This window comes from Clinocottus analis, unplaced genomic scaffold (genome assembly GCF_023055335.1).
Source record: "Clinocottus analis isolate CAN_PGR_092001 unplaced genomic scaffold, fCliAna1.0.p SCAF_3, whole genome shotgun sequence".
Lineage (NCBI taxonomy): Eukaryota > Metazoa > Chordata > Actinopteri > Perciformes > Cottidae > Clinocottus > Clinocottus analis.
In genome coordinates, this window is record NW_027176042.1 from 12232993 (window position 1) to 12246123 (window position 13131).

At 40.4% G+C, this 13131-nt stretch overlaps 2 protein-coding genes across 3 annotated transcripts in view; both read left to right on the top strand.

The window, feature by feature from the left end:
- LOC137796889 (zinc finger protein 385A-like) overlaps positions 1-8426 on the top strand; it is a 29541-nt gene extending 21115 nt beyond the window's left edge. For both annotated transcript variants that reach the window (XM_068595115.1, XM_068595114.1), the window contains 5 exons: positions 4729-4903; positions 5182-5496; positions 5977-6164; positions 6267-6353; positions 6488-8426. In XM_068595115.1, the coding sequence (XP_068451216.1) occupies positions 4729-4903; positions 5182-5496; positions 5977-6164; positions 6267-6353; positions 6488-6715 (993 nt within the window). In that variant the 3' untranslated portion in view covers positions 6716-8426. The remainder of the gene's footprint in view (positions 1-4728; positions 4904-5181; positions 5497-5976; positions 6165-6266; positions 6354-6487) is intronic.
- Positions 8427-11516: 3090 nt separating this feature from the next.
- gpr84 (G protein-coupled receptor 84) lies at positions 11517-12749 on the top strand. The gene has a single exon (XM_068595071.1). The coding sequence runs from the start codon at positions 11517-11519 to the stop codon at positions 12747-12749; it is 1233 nt and encodes a 410-aa protein (XP_068451172.1).
- The last annotated feature ends 382 nt before the right edge of the window (positions 12750-13131 follow it).

Consider the following 13131-nt stretch of genomic DNA (forward strand, 5'->3'; position numbering starts at 1 on the left):
AAAAAGTAACGGTAAAGTTTCAGTACTTACATAAATTCCGTCGACTTGCTGTCAGCTCCGTTAACTTTTTGCGGCGCCCGTAAGGTTTCACTAAGTACCCTTTACAAGGTGGGATTTCACTAACAAACACATATCCGTAAACCTACGTGCTTGTGGGAATCCAACAAAATGATCACGATAGACCTAAAAAATCACAAGCCTCATATATCCACTTCCTGTGCCTTTCGTGTGCCGCCCACGTTTAAAAAAACACGTCATACAGCAAGGGGGAAGACTTCTGCAAATGTAAAGTTCCAGCATGCCCCAGTAAGACGGTGCTTTGCCATAATTTTTTTTTCTTCATTTTTACACCGAATGACACAGTTTTTTGATTAACAATCCATCGCAACACCCCTATGCTTAGTTTCGTTGTGATTTCTTTGAGAAATGAGATTCTGATTCTTTATGTTTTCATTTTTCCAAAAAGGTGTCTTATTACTATTTTCGATGGCCTGAACCATTTTCAACAAGTTGGCAAGCGCTCCAAAATACTTTTTGGGGAAATCTTGCTTAGATCATGCTGGATATTCATAGTTATGATCAAAATAACTTTTTAAAGTTTTTTTTTTGTTTTGTTTTAAATTTCACAAATTTCTGAAAAAGAAAAAAATATAATAACACAATTATTAGAACTCATTTGGGGTTCATACGACTACTTAAATACACCCTCCCACCCCCACTCTCAATATGGGTGGATTGGTGTGCAAAAGGTTTTAAGTGTAAACTGCATATGACAACAGAAAGCTTGATAAGCATATGGGGAAGGAGGCAGACCTTAGAAAATAGTCTCCGAGCCCTGCACTCTTGACAAATTGAATCACGACCTACAAAGTTAGCTGGCTGGAGTCAAAGTGAGTTGGTGATTGACTGTACAGCTGGAGTAGGTGAGAACTTTACAGTTTCTCAGCTCCAATTTTAGCCTGTCCAGAAAAACGAGTGAGGGGAAGGAAGACCGAGAAAATCCCTGCCTGTTTAATTTATTCCTTGACTGTCCCGTAACCTTTTGGATGTATTCATGCACTCCAGTATCAAAAGCTTAAGGGAATGTTGTGTGTCAAAAAATCAGCGAGGACAACAAGCAAGCTTCATAAAGTTTGCAAAACCTTTCTTTTAAGAGTAGAGATTGTGTTGGTCTGAACGGTGTATCAGACTTGAAAAAGACTATTTCAACAGAGTATATTGAGGGATATACTGATTCTGATTTTAATTCCACTTTGATAAGGTTCAATGGAGGGGTGTGAGATGTGTGAGGGTGAACCACAGTTAACACAAGCTTGTCCTCAAAGCTACCTTAAAGCCGATGGAGCACAATTTCTGGGATTCACTCTTGACAGACAGCACTACCCCACGAGCGGTGGGACCAAAATAAAAGAGGCCAGAAGTTATGAAACTCTAGAGGAATTACTTGAGTGTCCCCATTAAAGAGGCAGTAGTGTTAACTCAAGTTGAAAAGCAAATAGCTCATAATGTAGACATCCAAAACCCAGCTACTGGATGTACTGACTGATGTGCTAAGAGTCAAGTACTTGGCCTTTTACAGTCTGTATGTGTTTGGAAGTAAACATGCACAGTGGAATTATATTGATGGTCAGAGACTCATTCAAGCACGGAGAAATAAGAAATTAGATAGCTCATTTCCTGGTGGGTCATAACATTTTCTGATCACGCATGACCTCCTAAATAATGTCTACAGTTAGTTCTATTAGAAGTAGGGAAAAAATGTCTGAGATTAATTTGTTATGCGGTCCAACTAATTAGCTGAGTTTGACTGTGTATTTGTTAACATTGAAAGGGTTTTTACGATGGAAAAATATTGGTACTTCTGACCTACACTTTAACCTCTAACTTAAACATGAGTAGAAAACAAACAAAAGCCTGACATACTACCCTGGTTAAAAATATAAATGCATTCCAGTGATGAAGTGCTAAATACTTACTCTAAATGCAATGGTGTATAAAGGACACAGGCTGGGAGGGAGTCATCTGAAACTTGTGTAACTCTGTGAGGGGTTGCTTAATTATATCTCCCCTGCTCAGACGTGCATGTTACCACATGGTCTACATGAGCATGGAATACAGAGCATGAGTGGGAGCTGCTTGCAGCATGTTAATATCTACATACCGTTTGAGTAAATATGAACGTGCATGTGTGAAAATGCATGTGCATGAATGAGAGTGCTGGTGTCACCTCTGTGAGATGCAGTGGGATGTCTAATCCTGAGCCACCTGTTCGTGCTGCCTGCTGTTTTACTCGTGAGCCTTGGTGTGCATCTACTCTGCTGCAGCTCTACAGCACTTTACACAGTAACCTGAGAGACTGGGAGCTTAAAGCACGGTGGACATTCTTTAATAATGAAGGAATACTCTGCTTACAGTACAGTTCTTGGCTTACTCACGCTGTCTGGGCTGCGCTGCAGCAGTTCAAAGGCAGACAAACACTCATTATTTTTCATCTAGTCTTCTTCAGGTCATATGAAACCCATAGTGCATTAACAATACCAACATTTATCTTTTGTGTTTATGTGGGAGGGAGGGAGGCAGGGGTTAAATGGGAGGTCTCAAGTACTTACACAAAGTAAAAGAGGCAGATTGATAGCGGCCATTCAGACCAAGGTGCTTTTCACTGCGACTACGCTGCTACCACACATGTTGCAATCATAACAATGCAATTCATTTCTGGCCACAGAGGACAGATTAGCCTGCCAGTGTTTAGCTCAGCTCTGCTGCAAGGCTGACGTCACACCATGCTGCATTAGCCATCGTCACTACTGCAGAACCATACTAGACACCTCTCTCTCTCTCTCTCTCTCTCTCTCTCTCTCTCTCTCTCTCTCTCTCTCTCTCTCTCTCTCTCTCGCTCTCTCTCTCTCTTTCTTTCTCTTCTTGTTCTTCTCAGGCCCAAACCAAATCTTGTTTCATTTGTCTCCGTCTGTTCAGCAACAGGGTTTGCACACCATTTTCCTGTTTTCGTTTCTCTGCTTCCCCCTTTGTCGTGTATACAGTATCATCTGTCCCCTCTCCTTCTCTCCACCTCTCCAGCTTCTTCCCATCCTCTCTTCCTGTCGCTGCTGCCAGTGCGCCGTACAGTAGATTTTCTAGACCCAGTCTCTCGGCTTTCTGTGCCTTTGTTGCTTTATAGATAAAACATCAAAGCACATCCTGCTTAGAGAGAAAAAAGGATTTCAGGGACATTCACTTGCTCTCATTTTCTCCCTCTTAAATCCCATCTCTGCTTCTTCGTTCATCTTAATTCCCATTTTCATAGGCTCTTTCGCATCTTCTCAGTCCAGTTTACCTACTATGCCCAAAATCATTTATATTTTACTATTCTTCACTCTTCTCAAGATCGGATGCGTTAATCTCTTTTACATCCAATTGTTTCTGCTGCATCGCGCCCCCACCCCGAGCCTGTCAAGCGTTTAATGCTTGAATTGACGGAACACCTTCATTGATTTCTTAAGATCTGACACTGAAGGTCACAAGGAGAGTGAACGTATCAAAGCTCAAGCCGAAAGAAAACAACTGAGAGATGCAGAAACTGAGCGGGAAAAACAATGGCAGCACAAAGTGTGAACTGCAAAGAGAAGAAGGAGCATTAAATGTTTTTCCCTGCTGTCATTTGTTTGTAGGACTTCATCTCCTTGTCTTATTGCAGGGCTTTGGGTCGCAGTAGTCAAAGGAGTTGGGTTACACAGGCAGATCTATATCTGCCTTTCTGTCATCACCAATCAGGATGTGGGCTATTTGGGTGACTAACATTGGCAGTTAATACCTCATGCTTTTAGGGGCTACATGGACACATCCCAGTGGTCCCCTTGACTCAGTGAAGAGTCACAAACATGTGGCCTACTACCGGTCACGCGCCTTACGCAGGTCCCTCAGCCTTGTTATTGACATAAGGAAACGTATCTAATTCCAGCAGGCCTATGCACATACGCACATTTCATCTGATGCTGATATGCACATATCTGAACTTGAAGGGTAATTCCGATCTCCCAGCCCATGTATCTCTTGAAGTTATTTCTGCATTGGATGTTTTTGCGACTTTTAATGTATGACCAATGTCAATTTTAATTGACAATGATGTAATAACAAATGATATATTGAATGGTTATTGCTAAAACAAATGCCAACAATAACAAGCATAAAAAATAAAGGTTAATTCCATTCAAATCTTATGAATCGCAACATCAACACATCACCCATTAACATAACTGATAAACAGAAACCCAAATGATTCATGGAAGGTCGACTTTCTTTATAATTATTTTTTTTTCTGACTTTAAAACGATTCTTTTAAATGCAATCATACAGACAAGCAGACAAACACACACTTATGGTTTTTCTCTCGACAGCTGACTGTTACTGGTTACTCACTGCCCTCCAGTCCATTTTAAATAATCCCACACTCAATAATTGCCATTAGCTCAGCAGGCCAGTTCAGTGATTACACCAGTAGTGAAGGAAGACGATAGTATTCTGAGTGCTAATCTTCTCTGACAGCCTTATCAGCACATCAGACCTGCAAACCATCGGCTCAACAGCCCTTTACTTTGATGCACCAAAAATGCTAATAATGGTTGTTTAGTGCCGACATGAAATGTTTTGTTAAAAAGAGGAAATTTGAACCCGGTCGTATCAAACCCATGAATTAATGTCAACCTCTGATATGTCCTGTTATTTTGCTAGAGCCAGGCTGAGGCCCACTACAAGGGAAACCGCCATGCCCGGAGAGTGAAGGGGATCGAGACATCTAAGACAGCTCGTCTCCAAGAGGGTGACAAGCAGCAAGCTCCCACTACCGCTTCACCCTCCCCACCGGGCCCCTCGCCATCGAGCCCCGAGCCTGATCACGATATGCAGGGTGAGCATCACCTGTGACATATGATGTTACACACACACATCTGTCACAAAACAGTGTCTCGGTTTCATCTGAAATGTATTAATATGATTTAATCAGAACTTGCAAATCTGATCCCCAGAAAAGAATAGAACAATTATTTAAACAACCTGCGTACATTTCTTTGATCTATACAGATCCAATGATTCAAGATTATATCATTGTCCTCAGAGTTTAAGAGTTAATTATGGTTGACTTTCCACAAATGATTCACTAACATGAACACTTTGTGCTGTTTACAGATGACACCCAATCCTGTCCCAACTCTAACAAATTACCTTTGACACCTAGCCGCCTTCCAACACCCACACTGAGCTCAGATGTAGAGTGCCCCTTGACTACTGTCAGCACACCTTTGCCATCCTCTCCCTCCCCCACCCTGGCCTTCAGCACCCACCCTGCAGATCCAGCAGCGACTGGTCTCTCTGAAACCCCATCCCCAGCACCCAGCCCTTCTTCAGGAGAGTCAGAGGAAGAGAAAGCCAAGAAGCTTCTCTACTGTTCCCTGTGCAAAGTAGCTGTTAATTCCCTCTCACAACTGGAGGCACATAACAAAGGTAGGTTCACCCCAATGCGAACCGGAAGCATGTCCTTTGAAAAATGATGTATTTAATCTGCGTTCTAAAAAGCTGGTGCGTTGGTGCCACTTAGTGGTAGGATTGCCTAGTTGAAACACTGCATGATGGAGATACGTGATCTCACCTTCTATCTACACACTAAATATTGCCGCACGCAGTAAATGCAACTCCAGGGATACCCTCTTATATCTCAAATGGGTATCATGACATTAGCAGATTTAGAACTTGTTCACAAACATGCACCAACAAGGTGCATTTAGGAGCTGTTCTGGATGTCACGTAATCCTCGGAGCACTTTAAGGACACGTCCATGTTTGCCTAACAGATTTAAAATGAATGCTTGATTGTAGAAACGGCAGTTGAAAACATAATCTCACCACAAGGTCAATGTGGTATTTTGTATACGCTCTATACTTATTGCCAACATAGTTTACACACTTCTTCTCATTGTTTGTCCAGGTACCAAACACAAAACCATTCTGGAGGCTCGGAGTGGACTGGGACCCATTAAAGCATACCCACGTCTTGGTCCTAAACTCAGCCCAGAGCAGGGAGGGGAGCTGTCTTCTGACCCCGACACTCAGGAACGCACCTTCCACTGTGAGATCTGCAACGTCAGAGTCAACTCAGAGCTGCAGCTTAAACAGGTGAGGAAACTCACACGAAGATCCAAATACCGAGAGTAACCCATACGGTAGTTTTCCACAATCTCAATATCTAATAACACTGCTTTCTTATTTATGTTTTAGCACATATCTAGCCGGAGGCATCGGGATGGAGTTGCGGGGAAACCAAATCCTCTTCTCAGTCGGCACAAGAAGCGCACAGACTTTATGGTAGAAACTCAGTTTGTCTCCTATGTTTTATATTCCATAGTCCATATTTTTCAATTTTCCCCCATCGAAAAATGATCATTTAGGAAAACCTTTGCACGCATGCATTAATGAATCTATTTTTATTTTTCTGAAAGGAACTTCCAAAATCTTTGGGGGCCGGACTTTTACCAAATCCCCTGGTTGTTGCCGCAGCGATGGCAGCCGCAGCCTCCTCCAATCAACTGGCACTACGTCCCCCTTGCCCAACCTCCCACCACCATCCCCATCACCACCTCCTACAGGGAACACCCCTCAGCCTGCTGAGGCCCGCCCCAGGACCCATCCGCACCACGCACGGGCCGATCCTCTTCGCTCCTTACTGACGGTGAGAGAATGAGGACGAATCAGGAAGAAGCACACTGTGAAGTGGAGGCCTGCAACCATGTGCCATCAAGAGCCAAATCAGCTGGTGTGGCTCCAGCTGCTGTTTCATTATTGCCTAATAAAAACGGTGAACATATGACTCTTCATGGTGCATACTGTGGTTGCAGACCACTACTGTTACTTTAACAGGGAGAAGCGGAGATACCGAATCTCAGACATTTCAAAGAGACAGTATGTTTCCATCCTCCCCAGTTTCCCTTTATCACTCAACTATCTGCCATTCATTGAGTAGACTGTGCTGGTAGTTTGAAGAGGAACTTAAAAACAAGTTTCTATTAAGCATGGACTTCTTTGAGCATCATCCAATCTGCAACTCACTAATCATCCTTATCAAACATAATGATCCACTGTATCTGACTCAAAACCCTACCTCTCTCATGTTTTAAGTGTTCACCTCTGTAAGGGTTCATTACATATCCAAAGCCTCAATGTAATCAAAAACACGCCCGCTGGGTTAGATATAGTAGTGGCTTCTGATGTTAGCTGATACCATAAAGTAGCTGTCACAGTATAGTGGCTTACACCACTGTAAAGTTTAGTTTTTGTGGACTATAAAGAGAAAGGGTACCAACATTTTCCGTACCATTTCTGCAGTTACTGGTAAACATTTTTATGTATTGTACTGTCTATATTTTCACAGTCAGCCTAAATGGCCTATTTTTACCTCTGTTGGACAGAAAAAAGGAAGTCAAAGAGGATCAGCAAAAGGGAAGGAATTATGTCTTAAAACTGCTCTGATGTGTACAACCACATTTATTGTTTGATAAAAGTTGACTTGCTGTGAAAAAGTAATTGCAACTGGTGCACTATGCAGCTATCAGTGTTTATTCTAACAGTTTGTGTAAAATACAGTTAGTTTGGAAAAAATAAGAATAAGATGAGAAGGAGCAACCATACCTTTCCAATGAAATAGTTACTATGATGATCTCCCTGAACGTCCACTGACAATACTGTGCGTTAAGTCCCACAAAGCACATAAAAGTCTGTTGCGAAAAGTCAACATGTAAATGGTTCAAATACATGAGGACTATCATTTTCACTTGCACCTCACAGAAAGGTTTCCTTGTCTTCATGAAATAGCTTCAACACTGTGAGCACAGCAGGAAAAAAGATTGATTTATAACTTTAGTAGCAGGTCTTCACATTATATGCACATTTAATTTGACAGACATCGCGATCCCATACAAGGTGTGTGAAGAACTGAGGGACGTGAGACACCAGCAATATGTTACAGAAAGAGAAGGACCACATATACACAGATGACTAGTTGTATGCAGAAAAACAACACAAAATGGTAGTATAGGCTCGTAGTGAGATAAAAAATGTTTAGTTTGTCTGCTCTGCCTCCTGTACTCTGACCCCACATGACCCCGAACTTTCTCTGTAAAACTGTCATGATGGCTTGTGAAACATTAGGGGAGGCGCTTTAGGAAACGGAAACTGTAGCAATACTTTAAGCACTCCTGCTAACTTTTCTTGTTAACTGCAATAAAAACAAAATGTCTACAAATGTATGAATTGTTATCAAGGAGAAGTGTATTGAAACATTACTGTACATGTAGTGTATTTAAATGAGAAAAGGTACATGTTGGGGCTTCCTAATTGTTAACTTAAAACAAAATTATTAATAACATCATTAAACTGAGTTTATGGTTGTAAGCAATGTTGATTTCTTTTCTTCTTTTTTGCAAAGTGTAATGAAACAACAATAAATCACAAATGCAGTAGTTTAGTCATGTGATAACGTGAGTAATGTTTATTTCTCCTTCTAAAGTAATGTTACTCACAAACATCAAACTATTTGTGACCAGACGTTGATTTCAGTTTTTATAGTTTAGTGCAGTGTGCAAACAAACACTGAGATACAAATACACAGCTTATAGAAGAAACTAAATAAAAAACATGCAAAAAGAAACCTGATAATTAAGAGATGAGATCACAGAAATCACAGAAAATGTCAAGGTGAGAAACACTTGTATTTCTATGTGTTTACTTAAACATAACACAAGAGCTGAATGTTTGGTTTAGGCAGGCACATTGCAGGAAAGCAAGCACTGATTCACCGATCGATGACTTGCAATGTTACAATGTTTTTATATGTTCATGTGAGGCTATATGTTTTGATTTTTTTCTTTCGCCATAAAAAATGTATTTAGGCCAAGATTATTCAGAGTAACAGGTAAATAGTTCTCCAATTATTGATTCAAACTTAAACTGTCTGCACTAATATTGAAAGTGCACGTGGAAGTAGAAGCTATAAAATATTTACTATATAGTACTGGATCAAGTTCAACGTCATAATGTCACATAAATGTTTGTAGTTTAGTGAATTATTCACAACAAATACATTAAAAAAACAATTTCAGACATCGTGAACTAGGGCTTTTTTTTCCACAATATCAAATTTACCATGATTATCGGCTCCAAAAATAATTCATGATAACAATATTATCGCAAATGTACAGTAATTTTAAAAACAAAAACAATAATGCTATGAGTCAAATTCATCTTGAACTTTGTTTATTGTACGTTTCATCTGTTTTTTTGGTTGTAGAAATGAGAAGAGATAATCTCTGATCATAACCATGGAGTCCAAGTTGAAGGTCTGGGTGCAAGACGAGTGCTAGACTATGGCAGGTATGACAAGAAATGTTTCATTAAATAAACATCTGAAAGTGCCATTTCCTGCATTTTAGCGTCTTAGCGTCTTTCACTCTAAAACTCATTCATAAACGTATTACATTATGTGTTTCCCATAGGATTTTGCGAGTCTGTGGTGGGTGCACCCAATCAAAACTCTAAGAATAACTTTGCTCTAAAAAACTTTTACAATGTAATGCTTTAAGAAATAATGTAATTATAAACTTATTGGTTGTACAGATATAAATGATGAGGAAGGAGCAAAAAAGTCCGACCCGCAAAGCATGGTAAACGAAGCAGGGTCCTTGTTTCAAGACGGGTCCGGGCGAGGGTCTCTACTTCTTTTTCATGTGCAGTTTGAGAAACTGCAGCAGGTGCTTTACTGCCACTTGGTGGTGGGAATGACACGTTGACTACGTGGTATGAGTGGGTGTAGATGTGTAATGGTACAATATAACCCACAGCAAACAGTGTGTTGACCAGTTTAAACTCTCGTCTCATCTCTTAATTCGACTGACAACATCCGCCTCAACATTTTAGATTTTGTGGAAATGAAATGAGTCACTGCCAACTGTAGTATTTGTTCTGCATTTGTCAAAAAAAATTCACACTTTCAATGGTGCAGACGGTCTATTTTTTACCCATGTGACAGAAACAGGAAGTCCAGGTGCAGCAGTAGAATTGTAGTGTCTTCAAGCTTTTAGTTTCATATATTCATCTCTTATTCATCATCACAGCTGCAGTAAAGAAGTAATTTCCTGTGGAGCACTATCCATGTTTGCCCAGGGAAATACAACTAATTTGAAAAGAATAATTTAAGAAAAACCATGAACATTGTACTATATTATCTTCAATTTAACTTTAGTTAAGTTATAATTGTCATCACTTAAATGATTTACCTAATGAATGGCTAGATTATTACCCTAATCACCCACAATGACCATGTGCCATAATATGACTGTATTTCTCTCTATATATATTTTGGTGGAAAATATTTAATTAAAATTCTGAGTCAGGTTTAGTCAACTGCGCCTGCCACCAGAAAGCAGAAAGGTCTGTGTCTTAATGGGGCGTTTCCAACAGCACAGATGGATAAAGTACTGTATGTTCACAATAACTGTATATTTGCAGCAGATATTTGCATCGCATGCACATTTCTGCGATAGGAAATACATTATGCTCACAGTCCCTTGTCCCTTACAGTGACTGAAAACACAAGGAATTAAAAGAATAACGTAATCAGCCTATACACTAGGCCTGTGTGATATTTGTTTCCGTCACAAGCATTGTTGAGTAGTTTGAGTAAATATATATATATAAAAACAAAAAAAATCCCTAATACAATACATTTTTTTCAACATTTAGTTATTTCATTAGAAACAAGTTTTTGGAACTACACAAGAACTCGCTTGCCTAATTTAAACATGAACTGGAAAACCCCATTGGTAATATTACCATTTCATTGTGGAGGAACTTGAGCAAGAGGCTTCACATAAAATGTAACATCAGCAGGACGACAGACAGTCAGCGCACAAGATCACTAAAAAGACTTTTAGGGTGAGAAATTATCAATTGTTTTGTTTTAAAATATGGAATTGTATTTGCCTTACATGTAATATAAAAACATACATTTGTCTTAAACCCCTTGGATGTTTTTACTGTATTTGTTAGCAATGTATAATAATTTTTGTTTAACATTACTAGCTTTATTTTTGTTTGTTTTATTATTTGAGTCATAATATGGGGAATTCAGCATATACATATAATGCCTAATAATTACTAATTAGGATTTATTTGTGGTTGGCAGACAATGTATTTCAGTTGTAAATGACATTACAATCAATTAGCTTAAAATTGCAGGAAAAAAAACTTGAAAATGATCTTATACTTAAACCGGCTCACAAAAACATAATAAAACCGTCAGATAGAAGTCTTTGTTCAAAAGGAAGTGGTGAACTATCTAGAACATCTTGAACTTCCCTTTTCACCTGTGGCACTATTGATACCACAAAGAGGGGGGGTTGGGTTTCTATGTGAGTTCAACTTTCTGGCAGCAAATTACAAAGAAGCTAACCTTCATTCTGAATCCTAGTTGACAGAATGATGATGAACCACACAAACCAAACAGAAGACCTCTTCTCCTGCTACAGTCCTTCCGTCGTCCGTTACCGGTACTTTGCTGTGCTGTGGGGGTGTGCGGTGACCGTCACCGGTACGGTGGGCAACTTGATGACCATTCTGGCTTTCGCCTCGGACCCACGTCTGAGGACTCGCTTCAATGTGCTCATCGTCAACCTGGCTGTCGCTGATCTCCTGTACTGCACCATATTGCAGCCCATATCAGTTGACTCCTATCTACACCTCAGATGGCGCAGTGGACAGCTCTGGTGCAGTATCTTTGGCCTGCTCCTCTTCGTCTCCAACTCTGTCTCCATTATAAACCTCTGTCTGGTGGCAGTGAGCCGATATCTGCTGGTCACAAAAAGGGCTGTGTTTGACCGTGTCTTCTCTGACCGTGGTCTTATTTCCCTTCTGATCTTAACATGGGTACTGGGCCTGGCCAGCTTTGCCCCACTGTGGCAAGTTTATGTATTCGTGCCAAAGGTGTGCACATGCAGCTTTCATCGCACCAGGGGTCGTCCCTACAGCACCATCCTTCTTTTTTTCTACTTTGTTGTTGGTTTGGGCTGTGTTGGTGTTTTCTACTTCCTCATCTACAAACGTGTCCGGATTGCCGCACAAGCTCTGCTCCGCTACAGGCCAAGCCGCCGATCCTCCAGAAAGAAACCATCTTCTTTAGAACAAAGGACTGATGATAGTAGTGTCGAGAGTGGTATGGTAAAGACATGTAGCTATGAGATGAGCAGCCAGGAGGAGATAAGCAAACATACGGATGAGATAACTTCAGAATCTGTCCAGAGGTCTGCCGTGGCCCTAAATTCATCAGCAATCAATTCTCCCCCTTATATCATCCAGGCATCACCTGTATACACCCCCACTCCCTCCACTGCAGCACCCTCCTCCCGCTCAAGAATTTCAGGGGGTGATGATGATGAATTTAAGGCTGTAACACGTATGTGCTTTATGGTTTTTCTGTTTTTTGTATTTTGTTTCGTCCCCTTCATGTTGCTCAACATAGCCGACAGACATAACCGCGCCCCACAAGTACTGCACATGTTTTGTGCAAACCTCTCCTGGCTGAACAGCTGTATCAACCCTGTGCTCTATGCTGTCATGAACCGGCAGTTTCGACAGGCCTATGGTGTGTTGCTCAACAGGGCTGTTGCACCATTTACCTGCCTCTGGACCTGGTGCTCATCTCTGAGATCCTAAACTCCTGGTACCTAAATAGTATTCTCTTATAATAATGCAGACATAGTGCAACTTACATTCCACTGCCATCAACTTGTAGATTACTTTTATTTGTTACATTTATGTTGCAAGATTCACCACTAATGACTGGATATCAGTTGGATACTGACTCAATAGCTCAAATATTGGTGATATGTGGCTCGAGTATATCACAACCCCCATGTTTTATTATATTCTTTGTTTGTTTTTATAATGTACAATGTTTTTTCTCTAGTTAATGTATGCTATAAATCATATTTTGTAATTCATTTTCCCCACAGTTGCATTCAGAATGTTAACTTATCCAAGCATCACCACTAAGTGTATATTACATCATATGAGAAACCAATTATGTTACAAAATC

Coding starts and splice junctions, on each gene's coding strand:
- gpr84 (XM_068595071.1), top strand. CDS start 11,517: ATGATGATGAACCACACAAACCAAACAGAAGACCTCTTCTCCTGCTAC.